This window comes from Colias eurytheme, chromosome 1, assembly GCF_061535395.1.
Source record: "Colias eurytheme isolate Ceu_HAF_F1 chromosome 1, ilColEury1 Martin Lab GWU primary, whole genome shotgun sequence".
NCBI lineage: Eukaryota > Metazoa > Arthropoda > Insecta > Lepidoptera > Pieridae > Colias > Colias eurytheme.
The window spans coordinates 12294612-12315554 of NC_142980.1; the positions used below are offsets into that span (position 1 = coordinate 12294612).

At 35.4% G+C, this 20943-nt stretch overlaps 1 protein-coding gene across 1 annotated transcript; it reads right to left on the minus strand.

The window, feature by feature from the left end:
* Positions 1-14818: 14818 nt before the first annotated feature.
* LOC149911300 (RNA polymerase II subunit A C-terminal domain phosphatase SSU72-like) lies at positions 14819-17969 on the minus strand. The gene is made up of 2 exons (XM_090105066.1): positions 17648-17969; positions 14819-17093 (listed from the first exon to the last, which is right to left on the minus strand). Exons 1-2 carry the CDS (start codon positions 17708-17710, stop codon positions 16509-16511), a joined length of 648 nt encoding a protein of 215 aa, XP_089961192.1. The 5' UTR covers positions 17711-17969; the 3' UTR covers positions 14819-16508.
* Between the last annotated feature and the right edge of the window lie 2974 nt (positions 17970-20943).

A 20943-nucleotide genomic window follows, 5' to 3' on the forward strand; every position in this document is an offset into this window, starting at 1 on the left:
ATGCCGTGTTTGGTATCATTTGAAAGCGCTTTACTTGTACATTTTGAATATGTATATAATACTAGCATTTGCTTGTGACTTTACCTGTATTCATGGGCTGATTGCATATAATTCACATCTTTTCGTTCATAGCTTTTTTATTAGTTCATCAATTTAACGGAGTCCATTCCACTTGACTCCGACTTTCCAAGGTGATAATTAACCACCTCGAGCTTCTTAATATTAATGTATATTTTATTATCAAAATATAAAGCAAACATTTCGTTATATGGATTTTTTCTTTTTCAGATTTTTCCCCTTTGAACCAACGAAAATGTACGGCACATGAAAAAATATTATCTATGCATAAAATACTTTAAAAATAAATTTATTTCGTTTTGTGTCAAATGACCCCCTGGAGTGGGGAAAGAGAGGGGATTACAACTCTCGATTTTTTCCCCTTGTTCCCATGATTTTTGTACGGCGTTGCGGAATAATGGATTAAAAGCAGTATAGCAATAGTATGACACAGATGCCGTACATGGTCAAATGACCAAATTTACCCCCGGTAACTCTCGGAAATTAAATTAAAATTCCGACTTGGTGGACCAACATTTTTGAACGGCACTGAGCGGTTTCTTATTATTTTTAATGGATCTATCGATGGTTAAGAATGCCGTACAAAAATATATGACCAAAATTTACCGAGTCTACCTGTACTTTTCAATTCTCATCTGCACTCAGTTGGACAGCTTACAAGTGACGGCATAGTGATGAATCTTATTATTTTTTGCTCTTCTTTCGTACTAGATATGTCCCGTGGTGGTTCATTTGACCCATATTTTTTTCATATGTGGGCTTGTAGTCTATAAGATTTCGTTAATTGCAATATTAATCTTGTTTTTAGTAAAATTGATACAAATTTACATTGTAAATGCAAACTTGAAAAAAAGATCGATTTTTTAAGAATCGATTTTGTAGGCCTCGATTTTTTCGTGAATCGATTCATTAGACTACGATTCGAATCGATTTAAAAATCGATCTTTTTCGTAAAGAATCGCCATCCCTAGTCTGAAACTCGGACCAGTGTTGCCACATGCCAAATCGATAAATCTGGATATAGTAGTCTAAAAATCTGTATAAAATCTGTATGAAATCAAACCGTAAGCTGTTTAAAATCTGAATGGTATGTTTGTTAAAGAAAACATTGGATTGTACTTAAAACTTTATTGATTAAAAAAATACATACTTTTATTCATTTTATTAATCAATTTCTTGTGAACATTGAGCTTAAAACATGGCTCGTTATTCAATAATTGTTTTGTCAAAATTAGCCCCTCCATCGTTTCGGTGCCTAAATGGTTCCTAGTTTTTGTTTTAATTAAATTAATAGATGAAAAATCCTTTCATGTAATCAGAAAACGTAGTCGACTCGTAATCATCGTATACAGGGTGTACCAAAAAGTAGTGATGAACGGAAGCTGAGAGGTAGAGGACCTAGAGGGCTATCCGAATCACCCCCATGTATGTAATGCGATTTTTCGTATTTTCGGAGTTATGACGATTTTTTCAATTTTTCACCGATCGCCGAGTACGATGATATTTTCACTCATGCTGACGTCAATGATTGCGGAAGATGCTTGATTTTTTTTGTGTGCTAAGCTGAAAGATAGGCCAATTCAGTATGGTAACATTTACTATCGTTAGATCTTTGAATGGAATAAAAAAAAGAATTAAATGGCAAGAAAGATAAAATTACCCAGTATGTTCACCACTTCAAGGGCCCGTAAAAAAATAAAATCACATAAAAAAAGTTTTCCGTTTGACTTTTAAAAACTTGCTCTATCTATCAGATAGCTACCCTGAAAATTTCATTTTATTATTCAGAAGGCTTCAATCGAAAAATTTAAATCTAAATGTGGTAAGTGCAAAAATTGAATTAACATGATGATCATTAAAACCAATAAATAGGTGTTTAATTACCAGAAATTTTTAAAATAACCCCGCTGTTGCTCAATGCAAGTGCGACATCACCGTAAAAAGTTGTCTTTTAAATGTCTGAATGCCCTTTTATCATTTTTAATGGTTTCTTCTGTTACTATGAATTTCCGGGTTATTTCGTCTAAATTGTGGCATTCTCTCAAGTAGCCGAAGTCTTTTTAATATTCTCATTGAAACAAATCAATGGGGTTTAGGTCGAGGGACCGTGGAGGCCAGGCTTTAAGGCAGGCTTCACCGGCGACCAATCCATTTTTCAGGGTATCTTGGCCCTTTAGCCTGGCCTGCACGGTCCCCGGACATAAACCCTATTGATTATTTTCCGTGGGGATACTACAAAGAAAAGAGACTGCCACAATTTGGACGAAATAACCCGGAAATTCATAGTAGCAGAAGAAACCATTAAAAATGATAAAAGGGCATTCAGACATTTAAAAGACTACTTTTTACGGTGATGTCGCACTTGCATTGAGCAACAGCGGGGTTATTTTAAAAATTTCTGGTAATTAAACACCTATTTATTGGTTTTAATGATCATCATGTTAATTCAATTTTTGCACTTACCACATTTAGATTCAAATTTTTCGATTGAAGCCTTCTGAATAATAAAATGAAATTTTCAGGGTAGCTATCTGATAGATAGAGCAAGTTTTTAAAAGTCAAACGGAAAACTTTTTTTATGTGATTTTATTTTTTTACGGGCCCTTGAAGTGGTGAACATACTGGGTAATTTTATCTTTCTTGCCATTTCATTCTTTTTTTTATTCCATTCAAAGATCTAACGATAGTAAATGTTACCATACTGAATTGGCCTATCTTTCAGCTTAGCACACAAAAAAAATCAAGCATCTTCCGCAATCATTGACGTCAGCATGAGTGAAAATATCATCGTACTCGGCGATAGGTGAAAAATTGAAAAAATCGTCATAACTCCGAAAATACGAAAAATCGCATGACATACATGGGGTTGATTCGGATAGCCCTCTAGGTCCTCTACCTCTCAGCTTCCGTTCATCACTACTTTTTGGTACACCCTGTATAATGAACGAATGATTGATTTGCAAACATTAAAAAGAAACAAATACATTCATTCGTTAACAAAATACATGTTTCGGGAAATCCCCAGAAGAATATACAATTATTGTTTGTTTGTTCCGAGGGAAATCCCCGATGTACGCCATGAATGTTGCCGGATTTAAACAACTGTATAAAAATAATATACTTAGATAATGGATTATTTTATCATAGTAGTGTCCTTATCCAAAAAAGGTTTTAAAAAATGTATAAAATTTACTTTGCTTATCAATTATTTTATCATAGTTAGTGTCCTTTACCTAAAATCTGTATAAAAGTAAAGCCAAATCTGTAATCTGTATAGTGGTCTTAAAATCTGTATAGATACAGATAAATCTGTTATGGCAACACTGACTCGGACTGAAAATTGAAATCAGAAATGTCCGCTGTCGCCTGTCAATTGTCATCGAAATTTTCATGTATTTGCAACATTATTGACATCGGTATAATCTCATAATAATGTTTCTCAAGCGTGTATTATCTTCCCAACGTGACATTGGCAGAATTGTACTCAAACAAAATTGCCACCCTTCGAAAAAATTGAATTGAATCGAATTGATTTGCAACTACATATATTTTGCAATTCGAATACTTGTCTATTGGCCACTTGAAGTCCAAAGGTAATAAAATTTCACTGTACATAATATATTATCTTCTTCTCTTTTATATATAAAAATGAATCGCAAAATGTGTTGGTAAGCGCATAACTCGAGAACGGCTGAACCGATTTCGATAATTCTTTTTTTATTTTATTCCTTGAAGTACGAGGATGGTTCTTATGTAGAGAAAACGTAAACATGTACCACGGGCGAAGCCGGGGCGGACCGCTAGTCTTATATATAAAAATGAATCGCAAAATGTGTTGGTAAGCGCATAACTCGAGAACGGCTGAACCGATTTCGATAATTCTTTTTTATTATATTCCTTGAAGTACGAGGATGGTTTTTATGTAGAGAAAACGTAAATATGTACCACGGGCGAAGCCGGGGCGGACCGCTAGTTATTATATAAAAATGAATCCCAAAATGTGTTGGTAAGCGCATAACTTGAGAACGGCTGAACCGATTGCGTTAATTCTTTTTTATTATATTCCTTGAAGTACGAGGATGGTTCTTACGTAGAGAAAACGTAAATATGTACCACGGGCGAAGCCGGGGCGGACTGCTAGTATTATTATATTAATAAGCAAATACTCCCGTTTTAATAATTTGAAGAAATACTTAGGTACTTTGATATAATTGACTCGGTGTCCCAGCAAACGTTTTTCTGCCTTACTATTATTATTGGTCCGGGAGCCACGTGCATCATGAAAATCTGTTATGGGCTCCCGAGCTATACCTACCTATCTCTTAGGGGTATGAATAATAGATGCTGTCTGATTCTCCACACCACCACACAGAACTAGATCACTTGATACCTCTTTCAGATTCGTAGAAATTTCTCTGAACAAGATACCTAACTACTTAAAGTGACCATATTTTCGTAGGGTGAAGACTGAAGGGTCATTCATCTTCTGTTTTGATATATTTTAATGAAACGTTTCACTTTAAAGTAAAAAAAATCTTTTTTATATCAGAGTGGGCAAACGGGCTTATGGAGCGCCTGATCGTAAGCGAGTCCACCGCCCATATTTATCTACAGGGGCTTCTGCAGATGCGTTGCCGACTTTCTATGATGATACTCTCTTCTTGAAGACACTCAAGTTGTAGTCATTAGGAAATGTCAGAGACAGTACTTCAAGACGGCCCACCGACTTCAGCTGTACAAGGTCCAGGTGCGACCGCATATGGAGTACTGTTCTCATCTCTGGGCCGGAGCCCCACAGTATCAACTCCTTCCTCTTGACCGCATCCAACGTCGAGCAGCTCGAATTGTCAATGACCGTAGGCTTTCCGATAGGCTCGATCCTCTGTCAGTGCGAAGAGACGTTGCGTCTCTCTGTATACTGTACAGAATCTACTATGGGGAGTGCTCTGAGGAATTGTTCCGCCTATTACCAGCCGCACAGTTCCACCACCGGACAACACGCCGTAAAAACCAGTTCCATCCGCACCATCTGGATGGTTGGCGCTCCACCACTGTCCGCTTCACCCGCAACTTCCTTCCGCGTACGGTGAAACTGTGGAACGATTTGCCACCTGCGGTGTTCCCGAACAACTACGATATTGGGGCCTTCAAGAAAAGAGCTTATTTGTCCATAAAAGGCCGGCAAAGCATTTGCAACACTTCTAGTGTTACAAGTGTCTATGGGCGGTGGTGACCACTTAACATCAGGTGGCCCACCTGCCCCTTTGCTTGCTCTGTCATGAAAAAAAAAAAAAAATGTCGCCGCGGGAAGGCTATTCCATAATTTGGTAGTGCGTGGTATAAAGTTACGAGAAAAACACACTGTACTCGTACGCCAAGGATCGTGGTGAGCATGAAACTTTGCCTTGTGTCGGGCAGAACGATGGTGGAATTCTGCGGCAGGTATCAGTTCAAACAACTCATAAGAACACTCTTTCAACATTCCAATTTGGACTGGAATGTTCTTAATTTTAACGATCCTATAGTTCACAGGGACAACAGGGAATCCTAGTTATAGTGCGGGAGCAAGGGTTTTCAATTTCTATGTACCTATCTTATATTTTGGAAATAAAGTGTTATTTAGTTCCATTCCCGGGCATAAATCAAGTATTAGTTAAGTGATTTCTCAAAATTCTTTAAATGATTAACTAATAATAATAATACATCTTATATATAAAATTCTCGTGTCACAATGTTAGTCTGCATACTCCTCCGAAACGGGTGGACCGATTCTCATGAAATTTTCTGTGCATATCGGGTAAGTCTGAGAATCGGCCAACATCTATTTTTCATATGTAACACGGGCGAAGCCGGGGCGGACCGCTAGTAATATATAATATTGACTTAATAATTAGTTAATAATTAAAATATATACTTAAGTACATATATTATTAATAATATTTTTTATGTTTTTTACTAATTTTTAATCATTTATTTAATATGTTTTTTTTTTAAATAAAGGAATGTTTGATGTCCTTTCAGCAAAATTTGCTATTAGAATATTTCAAGTATTTCCCAGGGCCCATAGAAAATTTCCATCCTTTAAATATAGATATGTAATTGGTAGATATATTGTATAATATATCGTAAATATAACTAGTAACAAATAACACATACACGTGTGCTCATGATGACAATTGAAAACTGTTGAAAACTATTTAAAAATCCAAGTCTACCTAGTACCTACAGACCTAGGTACTAGTAAAGACTTTGGGGTATATCCATGGTATGTATATCCATATAAATCTAAATAATGGGTAGCGTTTAGCTACTATTATGATTGTATTCTGTGTAATGGGTATATCCGATGGGTCCAGTATCTGTATAGGTTGTTATCAGTTATAAAATCGGTGTACATATTTAAATCATTGTCAAACCTGTAAATTTATCAACGATGTAGTGCATGAGTTTCGAATTCAATTAGCAATCTAGATTGGGGTGGTTATCGATGTAAAAGGGGTGTAATGGGGTGCACACCACGCCTGCGCACTAACGACGTCGCGTCTGTGACGCATTATATTTTTGCAACTACATACATAAATATGGGTATAGAGTGTATAATTAAACAGGACACAAAGAGATCTAAATAACCGGCCAGAAATATGATGTACCTAGTCGGGGTTTCAAAGTTAGTAAAATGCCCATATTTTACATGCAATTATATTGATATCTATTATTTAAAGCTATAAAAATGTATAATGTATACCTATATATATAAAGGAGGTAGGCTTTAGGTATAAATACCTACAAAGTTTCTCTTGTGATATCCTCTCTTCTCTGGCCAGGGTGAGCAGAAATAGGGGATTTGTTTCTCGATCGATTCTTATTATGCTCTCCTACTTGCAAAAATCGTTTATCTACTTACAGATAAGAGGAAAGATTTGAATTTTTGTTTGTTTTAATTGAATAGGCTCCAAAACTACTACACCGATCAAAAAAAAATATTTCATCACTCGAAAGCTACATTATCCATTGAATAAGAATAGAATAGAATAGAATAAGAATTTATTCGCAGTAAAAATCAAACACATTAAAACAAAAAAAAAATACACAAGAAAAATAACAGTTTACTACGAACAGGCTATGGACTCAGCATATGGTGGAAGCAATGACTAAAAGGCCAGTGCTTTCACCGCTGTTTTTCAGCCATATAGCCTGTTCACTGTTGTAGCCACAAATGTCACACGCATTGCTCCATGAGTAACATAGGCTATATTTTATTTTGGAAAACTATGGGGTTACGTAAGATATTTGGGTTTTTCGGACACAAGGTGTAAAAAATCAACCAGAAAAGTTACATAATTTGCGTACGCTGCCTTAACTGTAAAAATATATAGAAGCATAAAATATTTTAATAAATTGTAGATCTTATAAATATCTACAAAAAATCCGCGACACGCTTTACCTATATACTTCGGGTGAGCCGTGACTCCGTTAGGCACAACAACCATTTTTTTTAAATTAAAAATATTGATTTTTTTTTATTTAAGGTATATTTTATGATGTTTTTATCCCGGGCGGAGCCGGGACGACTGGCTTGTGTCATAATATGATCCTTACTTAAAGAATAGTAGGCAGAATATTTAATAAAACCTTACTTAACTACACACGTCCTCTATAAATGAAATAAATGATGTACCTACCTCTCATTTTCGGTAAGGCTTTTACTTTTTCGGAAACAGCTTGTTGCAATTTGTCCAAATCATGTTTCAGACTTCTTAGAGTCTTCTCCATCACGTCTTGTGGCGCCGCGGCAGTTTTGGCGATTCTCAAAACCTCTGCCAAATATTTCAATATTGTGTTTGTCCTATCATGGAAGTTTGCATCTAAATGGTTAATCTTTTTTTCTACAGATTCGACCATTTTAAGATATCTTTCGCTAGCCATTAGTGTGTCCACAAATTTTTCCACAACCATTTCACCTTTCAGTGAACGACCTGTGGTCGTCGGTGCGTGAGTCAAATTATACTTTGATCTCACTTGGATGTTGCTATCATCATCTTCCTCCTCTCTCAGAATATGCTCTCTTCTTGCGGCAGATGACCAAATTAATGTGATTAAAGAGAAGTATAAAATATAGGTATTCATTGTGCAGTGCCGGCTGTCGGCTCCCACGAAATATACACAATGAATGTGCAAGGAGAAATGATGTTTAACATGAAGCTCACTTATTTTAAAACATTCGCTTCTTACGGGTATCATTGTTGAGTAATTTTAAAACAAATAATATATCTGTGTGAATGCATACATTAAGCACTTAATAGACTACAGGCCCGTGTTGATAAAATTATGGGTCATTTGACCCACCAGGTGACCTATCTAGAACGATATAAGAGCATAAAATAATAAGATTCAGCACTATGACGTCACTTGTAAGCTGTCCACCTGAGTGCAGATGAGAATTTGAAGGTTCAGGTAGAGATTTTCTCCCCATGTCTCCATGATTTTTGTACGGCGTTGCGGAATAATTGATTAAAAGTAGTATAGAAATAGTATGACACAGATGCCGTACAAAATCAAATGACCAAATTTACCCCGGCAACTGTCGAAAAATAAAAATAAATTCCAACTTTGTGGACCACCATTTTTGTACGGCATCTGTGTCATACTATTTCTATACTGCTTTTAAGCCATTATTCCGCAACGCCGTACAAAAATCATGGAGACAAGGGGAGAAAATCTCTACCTGAACTTTCGAATTCTCATCTGCACTCAGGTGGACAGCTTACGAGTGACGTCATAGTGCTGAATCTTATTATTTTATGCTCTTATATCATTCTAGATAGTTCAGGTGGTGGGTCAAGTGACCCATAATTTTTTCAACATGGGCCTGTAGTCTATAACTACCTAGTTACTTCCGAGATCGCTTTGTCAATCGTCTTATTCGTCATGCACCTATATTCAAAAACATATTTGACTGATGGATAAAATGATAACATCTCATTACCATTTGATCTCTATAGGTTCTTAGCTCAGAATGACGGGAGAATTATCGTCTAACCGGTTGACTGACGGACTGATGGTTCAGAGTGACAAAAATACGGTAATAATACCCGTGTTTTTCATCCATCATTCTGACATCAGTCTAGCCGGATCAAACTGATGGACTGAACTGACGCCAGACTGAGCGTGTAACCTATGGCACCCGTTACACGCTCAATCTAGAATGTGATCCTTGATCATGATCATTGATCTCAATCCAGATTGACTGTGTAATGTATTTGATTGACGGATCGTAAAATCTGATCAGAAAATATCTAGATTTTTAGAAATCAACGATCTCGATCCTTTGGTCGAGATCCAGATTGATCGTGTAATGTAACATGCTGTCAAATTACGTCAGTCTGCGTTCGGAGCGCGATGGTATGGGACGACAACACACAGGTGTAACCATTTTTAACAGATGATCAAAACATGCCTCCTTCATCCTGTAGTAATTTGCGTAATCCTCTTCCTCTTCCGTACTATAAATTTCATCTAACAAGTTCCAATGTGTATAGATGTTCCTTTTTAGTAGCCACGGTTTAACCCAGCGTTTCCTCTTCACGCGTTTTTTCAAAATATAACAGGCAATAATTATTGCTGCACAAGCTTTTTTCTTATTCAGATCTATTTAGTGGTTGTGAATGCGTGTGCATTTGACAATGTCGAACAGTGGACTGATATGATCTGGATTGACCATCTAATGTCGCGACGATCCACATAAAGATTCGTCAATCCGTCACCTGACTTGGATCGTGATCTGGATTGAGCGTGTAACGGGTGCCTATGAATTACGATTAATATAAAGAATGTCTAGTCTGACAAACACATTGAGTAGGTTTCACATGGAATACAACTTAGGAATACAACATAAACCTAGAAAAAGACATACCGATCTACTACCTACTCAATGAGACTTATTTTCAAGCAAAAATTTTCACGACCGCGACGGTGTAACAGAAGGCCAAGCGAGCTACACTTCAATAAAAATATTTTGCATGTACTGGGTACAGTGCGACACAAAAGAGATGAAAATAAATGAGGGCGCCACCGTCGCTCATATAGCAACACTGATACTGCGACGCAAGCGATCTTGATACTATAGAATAAAAATCCAAAAATCTATATAATATAATCTAAAATAAATACCGCGATTTAAACCGTTATAATTGTTTCATTGTAGCAATAGTGTAAATTTAAGACAAAAATACATTAGTATTTTAATTGACCTACCTAGGTCAAATTTTACTTATTAATGTATTTGGAATTAGTTATTTTATAAAAATCGGTCAAGTGTTTAGACTGCAGAGGCGCACATAGAATCAAACATACAAACAAACAAGCATACATGCAGCTCAAACACATTACCCTCTTTCTGGGTCCGTCGGGTAGAAAAAAACAAGGCGATTTGAAAACCACATATTGCACGCCTCATAAGCGAAGCGTTGAGGTGGGTACTACTGTCACTTCGCGCAAAACATCTGATTTTTCAAACTTAAAATGTCTTTATGTATCATACATTGCACTTGTAAGATAATACATACACACACATATTAAGAAAAAACACTATTTTTAACGTTCATGATATTTTTGATGTCATTTTTGTTATTTAAACTAGTTAAAAAACAGTTTAAAAAAGTTCTGTCTTGGACGTCCGTGTGTCTGTATGTGCGGATCCTTTTTCTTGTTAACACGATAGCGACCGAAATACTTTACTAATCGAGTCTTTTTTTTTCTCTTACGCTTGAGTATGCTCATTGCTCAGGAATAGAACCCTTTCATTTTTCAGGGTCTGATTCGATGTGGTTTAATTGTTATTAAATAAACAAAAATAATAATTAATAAATATTTATTAAAAAAAAAATTATGAGGCGTGCACTTTTGGATTTTCCAAATTATTTTTATTTTTTTTGTAGATAAATTTTGTTCATTAATATAATTCATCAAAATCTAAATATTCTACTCCTTCAAAGGACTGATCATCACTCTGTTTCGAAGTACTGGCAAGAGGGTACTGGGCATCTTCAGTATCTGTAAATATGATACAGTAAATATGATTTTTTTCTTATGTTTTGATTGATTAATAGATAGATAGCTGTATGAAAACAGTTATCACTATACTTTGTAGTAAAATCTAAACTAGGTACTTTATTTGAGGCTGGTTGGATTGGATATAACTTCTTGACTCAAATTGTGCTGGTCGCACTATAAAAACTAGTTTTTGTTTACATACAAATAACCTCAAATTAAATTGCGAAAACGTAATAATCGCCATACATACATACATTAAACACTCGTCACTAATGGAATATTCTATTTTACGTAGTATTGAGCAAAAATAAATGGTATCTCACCGGTATATTCTGCTGTACGTTTGTAAACGTTTTCCAAATCAGTCAATAAATTTCCAGCTTGAAATTCGGACAAACACCGAATAAAAACTTTATACACCACATCACGGACACCGCTACGTTTAACCTTTTTCATGATGTCTCCTTTTTTATTTAAATTTCTTGTTCTAAATAACAATTTTATCTCAATAATTCTCCACTTCACGAAAAAAACAACAAATTTTTATTCAACTTGACAGCTACATTGCCAATTCAGGGTTGCCAGGTAATGAAAAACGAATTAGTTCCAAAATAATTAATTTCATCTCTTTTATGTCGTACTATACATTGTTCCTTGTCGCGTGAAGGAGTATTGAGGCGTATATTTATGGTAGGTATATTGAATGTCTATGTTCTGTACATTTGTTTTATTGTGTGTTTTACTTATCACTATACCTATAAGGGCGTATTCAGAAAGAAAGCTTGAAACTTATAAGCGCTTATAAGCGCTGATAGGCGCCGACAAGTTTCAACAAGTTTCAACAAACTTGTCGGCGCCGACAAGTTGCATGTTCATATATTTTCCTGCGTGGGTTACCAGCGCTTATAAGCGCCGATAAGCGCTTATAAGTTTCAAGCTTTCTTTCTGAATACGCCCTACAGTGTGTAATCGTTAAGTGTGCACAGACGATTATTCCATCTTTGTTACAGATATAAAAAAAGACGGGTTGCACTCCGGGAGTGCCGGCAGAAGTGAGAACTTGATTATTAACGTTGAGCATGTTTGATATCCATGGCCGTCTTTACGCTTTTTCGATCAGGTCACATGTCCTGACGCGAGTTTAAGATTTTATACCCATTACAGAAAAAGTGCTCAACGCCGCTAGCCCGCTAAAGAAGTTTTCACTTCAAAAAAAACTATAAACCGGTATCGAAAGCACTCTACCTAATGAGTAAAATGACAATAGTAGGTAATAAATGAAACGAGAAATATCCAAAAAAATTAAGTTAAACACTCCCATAGTTACTTAACACAACATTTTTTATGAAAAGCAGGTAACTACTAAACTTTCCTTAAAATTTGCAGATTAGTTACAGCAAAAAAAAGAACTATTTTTTTCATATTACTTACATAATATATAAATGGGATATTCATATCTCATACTAATTGTATGGGAGCGTTTAATGTTAAATTATTGGGATATTTATAGTTTTATTATTAAACAGTTTTAATTGTTCTTTTATCATACAGTTCTTTCGATACCAGTCTTTGGATATCTGGAATAAATACATATCTAATAATCACTTGTGCACACTTATCGATTGCATGGCCACACACATAGATACTATATGGCCTATCTATAGCCTTCCTCCATATATGGGCTATCTCACACCGAAATATTTTTTCAAATCGGACCAGTAGTTCTGAGATTAGCACGTTCAAACAAACAAATAAACACTTGAATATTATAGTAATAAATAATAGTAATATCTATATTCAGAAGCGGTTTTTGAAATAAAATGCGTTTTCTGTGCAAAATAGGGTCTGATTAGTTAGTTAGTTTAGTCCTTCTAAAATCTAAAGTAAACAATGCACTTTGTACTAACAGTGTTTTGTATTAAATTAACAGTACTAACACAAGTGCATTGTTTACTTTTCATTTTCATGCCCCTGAGTATCACATATAATATCTATTTTTTTAAAGGTAATCGTACCAACAGTTTCCTCAACAAAATTCATTATCTACAATCTGCATATTATGTATAATGTATATGGTGTATTTAGTATGTGACCGGGGTGAATGGTTAAAATTGAGAAGCTATCTCTCAGGAAAATTTTACAGCAGGATAATTTTGGTAATGATAATATCAATAAAAGGCGTAACGCCAATGTATAGATGGACCTCGAAATAAATAATCGGTAAATAAGGGGGTGACCTGCGCCGGCCTGCGTGCGCAATTGCATTCGGCTACCTTTGCAAGTACATAACATTGATTTTTCCAGGTACGGGGTGGGTGGCTATTCTAGGAAATCCCTATCATACAAAGCTTCATTTTAAATCTCAACTAAGTACTGTAGAGGTTTATATTTTATTTATCTAATTATAATATTTATAATACTTTATTGTACAAAATAATGTCAGGAAATGTCACAATAGGCGGCCTTATTGATACACAGCAATCTCTGCCAGGCAACCTGGTATAAATGAATTAGGAGAAGAATACGGATAGCGATATACGTTCTCAGCCTGCGTAATTTTTTTTTTTATAGTTTAATATATATATATGTATTCCATTTTAGTGTAGTAACTAACTAGGTACTTTGCAGAGGTACGTTTTTTGCAATCAACCTTATAATGCTCCAAATTCTACTAGGTAGTATGCGACAAGTACGAGGTATGTAGCCAGTAGGTATAGTATTACTGGAAAGACGATCTTTTTAAACGACTGTCTCATGTATTTTTATTTTGTATGTTCAATGCTTAGTTCAATGATATTTTCGGCAATTGATATACGATATAAGAATTATTAATTTAGTTCGAAAGGGAAATCAGGAAAAGCCAACTGTATTATTGTGAAATAAAGTTTTAGAATTAAATTTTGACCCATTTTACTTACCTTACCGGTTTGCGATCGAGCAAAAATGAGTAGAAGTCCTCAAAGGTTAACAGCAAATAAACATAATGAGCGTTCCGAACCTCAAAAAGAAAAAACGGAACCCTTATTAGCACTTTGTTGTCCGTCTTTTCTCAGGAACGCGTGGAGATATCAAGCTGAAATTTTATAGTGAATCCTCATACTTACGGTCGTTTGAAGCTGTGATAAAATTAAACTTTTAGGTATGCCAACGCAATCAAAAGATACAGCCGCTTATGCTGCAATTTATGGCATATTTCGACATTCGCAAATTTGTATTGAATATTCAAGTCAACGGTCGCTTGAAGCTATGATAAAATTAAACTTATAAGACAACTACAATTTTTCGCATATTTCGACATTCGCAATTTTTCGCAAATTTCGACATTCGCAAGCAATTCAAAACCTACAGGGTATTTCCTGTGAATAGAGTCATGAAATTGTGTACCAAAGCAACATCTTATAGCACTTATAGAGGAAAAATTAGAGTAGGCTGTAATAAGCAATAGGTTTGTTCGGAGCCCCCCCCGCGCGAGCTGGTTGTTTGATTTACATACATTTAATTTTATTTAAAAAAAATTGCATTTTTTTACAAAATCAAAAATCAAAACAACAGTCAAAAAATAAATTAATAATATCAGAAGCGCTGCGCTACCCACTCATCTATTTGAGGTAGATGCCAGCCAAGCCAAATACATAACAGATAAAAATTTAGCTATTTTCGATAAGGGATGTATCAATAAAATAATATATATTTTTAATCACATTTATTTTCTTTGACACCAATCTTAATTTTACAGTCTTATAATTTAACATAATCAGAAATACAGATATCAGCGAGTCTTACTCACATCCAAAATATTGTAATATATGAAAATACAATTTTTTAAAGTATACAAAAATTAATAATGTAATATTATTTTAAAAGCTTGTAAAAATTGGCCAATAAATAATACTGACAAGTAGGTATACATAGCCTCCAAAAAGTATTGATTCAATAAAAAAAATTGAAGTATAAAGCTCAAAGTTAAACTCAGTACAGTTCATTAAATATATATTAAGTTTCTACTAGTTTAACATCAACATCAACAAAAACATTCATAACATTTTTGCGAAGTAGATTTAATAGCGGATATTTTTCCAACCATTCCCAATAAAGAAAGAGATCAAGAGAACCATGGAAAGACCGTAATATGGTTATAATCAATATTACACTTAAATCTAAGATACGTCTAACTTTGAGATCCTAAGGCGCGGGACAGATACAAGCGGCGCGGTGCGCCTCGGGCGCACTGCGGGCGCGCATCGGGTGCGCTATTGGCGCGCATCGGGTGCAAAATTCACGTAATTGAAGCATTTTTATGTGAATATACGCCTACGCGGCGCAACCGTGGCAGTGAAGAGGTGTGCTTATGGCACGCCCGCGCCCGTTTAGGCGGCGCAACCGTGGCACAACCGTGCCGTGCCGCCTCAACGCCTTTCCAAAGTTCTTTCATACAAAATGTAGAAGAAGGACGTGGTGCAAAACAGATTGAAGAGGTGCGCTTATGGCACGCCCGCGCCCGCGCCGCTTGTGTTTGACCCGCGCCTAAGACATTCAGTTAAACTTACAAATGTCTCTCTTATATCTAAAATAGAATGTAACTCAATTGCAACTTCTGCGTTAAATAATTGATTGAAATACAATCTTAAATACCTTAATTTTACTAATTACTAAATCTACTATGTATTACAATAATGGTTAACATAATATGATATTACATACATTTTTAGTTTTATGCTCAAAAATGCGAAGTTGAATTGAAACTAAAATCCATAAGGATAAAGAAAAATAATATGTGGAATGGAAATTAATCAAACAGAATGTGAAAGACAAATAAAAAAAATCTAATTCAATTTAGAAACTCAAGTCCATCTATCCATTATGTGTATTTTTTATTAGGGTATAAAAAGTCTGTAATTTGTTTCAGTGTGTAGTGGAAGCTAGGGGAAGTTTTAGCAACCCAAAAGCTTCTGAGTAACAACATAAGGCAAAAATCAAAGACCGCACTTTGTTGCATTGTACGAACACTTAAATATTTGTTTTACAAAAAAAAAATATATTTGCGAAAATAATTTTTTATAGATGTGCTTATACAATATTTGTAATTCAATTTTTTTTTATCAGTAATTATGAGTTTAAATTACGAGTTTATTTTTCGAAAAGAATAATCAACTTAATTCTGAAATGTGTTGTTCATAAACCTTTATGACTTCATTCATTCTGAGTGAGTGTATGGTTATGTTTATATGGTTAAATGTTCTTAGAGTTGATATATGTGGCTTATTGAGATCAAACAGTAAATAAGTCAAGACTAGAATAGATAAATAAAAATGTATACTATACATAAATAAAAATATGAGAAAAGCAACTAAAAAGATCTTTACGACATGACAGTGCATCTAATAGAACATGATACAATTCGATACATGTTTCCTGCATTTCCTTTGAAAAGCCTTTAAAATAAGATGTAGATCCTTTTTGTAATCTGAGCTCTCAGTTAGTTTTGTGGCAAGGTCAAGGATGAGATAAGATCCCAAAGTAGCTTCCTCGAGATTGTCTTTAATATCAATATTTATGATATTGACGGGTTTGTTTTGTTCAGGTTTCTTTAAGACAAACCACTCGACGACCTGGTCAAATACCCGTTTCTCGCAAGTTATAATAATATCAAATCTATCAGTAGAATCTTGGAATCTCTCTGGACAGGGTTTTAGATTCTTGTTTCTCAGAAGCATATTCAAAACAGAGTTCTTCTCATAATATTCTTTATCTTTTTCAAGAAGGTCATTATATATGTCCTTATAAGAAACGCCAAATTCATAGCAATTTGGTTTGTTCCCTCTACCCGGTAGTTTTACCTTGTCGCCAGTCCCAAAAGATTTAACTTGAAAACCTCTGCGGCTCAGGATGGCGTGAGCCTCCATACTACGATTCATGTTGGATGAACAAACAACGGCAAACTTCAATTCATCCTGCATGATGGCCTGAAGAAAATTGGGGAGATAAAGTATGCTACATATTGTATAGACTTGCTATGCTTGTGGCATTTATATAGTCTCAGGGAACCTATCAAATGGTGAATGAATTTTTTAAATAGGTCCAATATTTATTGAGATTAGCGCTCAGCAGTAGCATTAAAATAAGCAAATAATTAAATACATAGTATATACAAACAGAAATGCCTGTAAAAGTAGTAGGTACTTAATTTAGAACCTGTATTAAAAATATACTAGTTCAGACAGAGAGCATTCAATAAAGATATAAATGATGGAATTTTCCATGAAATTTTATCGATTCAGAACCACAGAAGAGTTTTTTGGCGTATTATCATATTATAATTATAATTACCTATTACGAAAAATTAAAATGTAAACATGATTTTAAAAGAAGAACTACAGAGTTTGTTGCTGGCTCTAGAAACTGCTTTCCGAACATTGTTTCCGAAGCGGTTAATATTAAACTAAGTATGTTTGAGTTTGAGCTTTTTTATAAGATACTGCAGCATAGCTCTTAAATTATAAGAATAAACTAAACCCACCTGAGTCCAATGATCAATTGGAAACACTAAACGGCAAACGTTTCCTTCACAAACGACACTCATGATGATATGCACAGATCAAGTTGAGCTAAATGATATTACCAGAGCACGTACCGCAGCAAACAGCGCAACAGGCAATGAGAAAAGCGTAGGTCGTAGGAGAAAATATTGTATTAAAAGGATGCTGGATGCCGGCTGCGCAAACGTCAATACAGAATCATTGATTAATGCACAGAGCAAGTAATACTTGTAATATGATTATTGATTAATGCGTAGATGCAAAATTGAACACACCAAGCAATCAAAATGAACGTATTTGCCATAGACAAGTATTATGGAGATACGATACGATCAAATGGCTTGATGTGGGCTTGATCAAAAAAAGGTGAGGTGACTATGCATATTTTAATTATAAGTAGCGGCAAATAACTCTAGTGTTGAGGGAAATGTGGAGGGGTAATTGGTAAGGGGTTGTCTTCGCATAGGCACTGTCGCACACCAGAATACGTAAAGGTGCAAACCACAGAGTGCAAACCAATCACTTGCTCTGTGGTGCAAACAAACTATCGGACGCGACTTACGGACGCGGCTTAATACAGCCACGACTACGGGTATCTAGATAATGATTTGCCACGGAGCCTATAACAGATTTTCATGACTAATTTTTTTTTTTTTTTTTATGATATAGGGAGGCAAACGAGCGGACGCACTGCCTGGTGGTAAGCAGGTTGCGTCGCCCATAGACCATAGCAGAGGTTATGGTTGTTGCCTACCAGAATAGGATAAAGGGGAAGACGGAATTAAAATGGTATAAGGCGGAAGCTATGCGTGGATTGGGAGGTGGCGGGAATTTATTGGCCTTTTAAGAATCGATAAGTTTTTTTCTTAAAATTTTCCAAATCATAGCTCTTAGGAAACACAGCAGGTGGTAGGCTATTCCAGAGCTTACAGGTCCGTGGGAGAAAAGTGCGAGTGAAACGCACTGTGGTGCTCCGCCAGCCATCCAGGTGGTGAGGATGGTAAAGATTTCTATGGCGGGCTGTGCGATGGTGGAATTGAGCGGCAGGAAATAATTTAATAATTTCATGACTAATTTCCTCCCGATTGAAACTTCGTAAAATGAATCAGGGATTCAGGGACTTATACTCTAGTGTCTAGGTGTTATAATTCGCCGCAAGAAGAAAATGTGCACTCTTGATCGCGCGGCCAATGTGTGGATGGTGCGCCAAGCTCGCGACAAGTGTCCTTTGATGTTACCGACATGACAAGGCGCTCGCAAGCGTGCTGGCCAACGTTCAAAATTTCAAATACATACCTATCGCCAATGCTCCAACGCCCGTTCTACACATTGGACCAGTAGTTAACATCAAACCTAACGAAATTGTGTATAATAATTTGAGTAACGGAAAACGTTCTCTAATTTATTGAGCTGTATCAGAGTGGAAACTGCCTGTGGAACCGAAAAAATAAGCTTTGAATAAATATACAGCAGCAGCTGTAAGCTACTCAACATCCATTTTGAACACGTCCGCACCAAAGAGTACTATAATAATACGGCAGTCCGCACATTGGCCGAACCACAGCAATGAACGACTTACCAATGTGTGGAATAGCGCGATGGCAAGCGTACCGCCCGCGCCAGTGCGTTGGTGAATGCACTTGCCTGTGTGTAGAGGCTACATAAAGAATGGACATTGAACGCGCGCGCCAGCGACGTCTGAAGATACTGAGACTGAACACACGTAGTTATTTATATTATGCAGGTACCAAAAATAAAAAAAAGTACTTTTGGGTAAAATAGTCTTTTTTTTTAATTTCATCCAATATATAGTACGACATAAAAGAGATGAAATTAATTATTTTGGAACTAATTCGTTTTTCATTACCTGGCAACCCTGAATTGCCAATGTAGCTGTCAAGTTGAATAAAAATTTGTTGTTTTTTTCGTGAAGTGGAGAATTATTGAGATAAAATTGTTATTTAGAACAAGAAATTTAAATAAAAAAGGAGACATCATGAAAAAGGTTAAACGTAGCGGTGTCCGTGATGTCGTGTATAAAGTTTTTATTCGGTGTTTGTCCGAATTTCAAGCTGGAAAGTTATTGACTGATTTGGAAAACGTTTACAAACGTACAGCAGAATATACCGGTGAGATTCCATTTATTTTTGTTCATTACTACGTAAAATAGAATATTCCATTAGTGACGAGTGTTAAATGTATGTATGTATGGCGATTATTACGTTTTCGCAATTTAATTTGAGGTTATTTGTATGTAAACAAAAACTTGTTTTTATAGTGCGACCAGCACAATTTGAGTCAAGAAGTTATATCCAATCCAACCAGCTTCAAATAAAGTACCTAGTTTAGATTTTACTACATAGTATAGTGATAATTGTTTTCATACAGCTATCTATTAATCAATCAAACCATAAGAAAAAAAATCATATTTTAGATTTAGCTTACTAACTACTTACTAGTGTAGCGCAGGGACGCTGGCCTCCTACATTAAAAAAAAATTAATAAAATAAAGGAAGTTTTAGTTTTAAGCTACTATAAAAATATGTTAAATGTACTATTTGATTTTATTCATCTTAATTCGTTTGTTATAGGGGTTTCTGAAAGCACAGTACGCAGGATAGTAGAGGAAGGGAGTAGAAATGAAGGCAAATTTTCAACGCCAGCCAAACATAGGAGAGGTACTTCGAAACAGAGTGATGATCAGTCCTTTGAAGGAGTAGAATATTTAGATTTTGATGAATTATATTAAAGTACAAAATTTATCTACAAAAAAAAATAAAAATATGTAGTTTTCAAATCGCCTTGTTTTTTTTCTACCCGACGGACCCAGAAAGAGGGTAATGTGTTTGAGCTGCATGTATGCTTGTTTGTTTGTATGTTTGATTCTATGTGCGCCTCTGCAGTCTAAACACTTGACCGATTTTTATAAAATAACTAATTCCAAATACATTTAAGTAAAATTTGACCTAGGTAGGTCAATTAAAATACTAATGTATTTTTGTCTTAAATTTACACTATTGCTACAATGAAACAATTATAACGGTTTAAATCGCGGTATTTATTTTAGATTATATTATATAGATTTTTAGATTTTTATTCTATAGTATCAAGATCGCTTGCGTCGCAGTATCAGTGTTGCTATATGAGCGACGGTGGCGCCCTCATTTATTTTCATCTCTTTTGTGTCGCACTGTAATCACAAAAATAATATCAAGCCACATGCCATGCCATGTCTCTTGTGTCTGTCTCAGTCTGTCTTTTCAGTGTCAACCAAGTG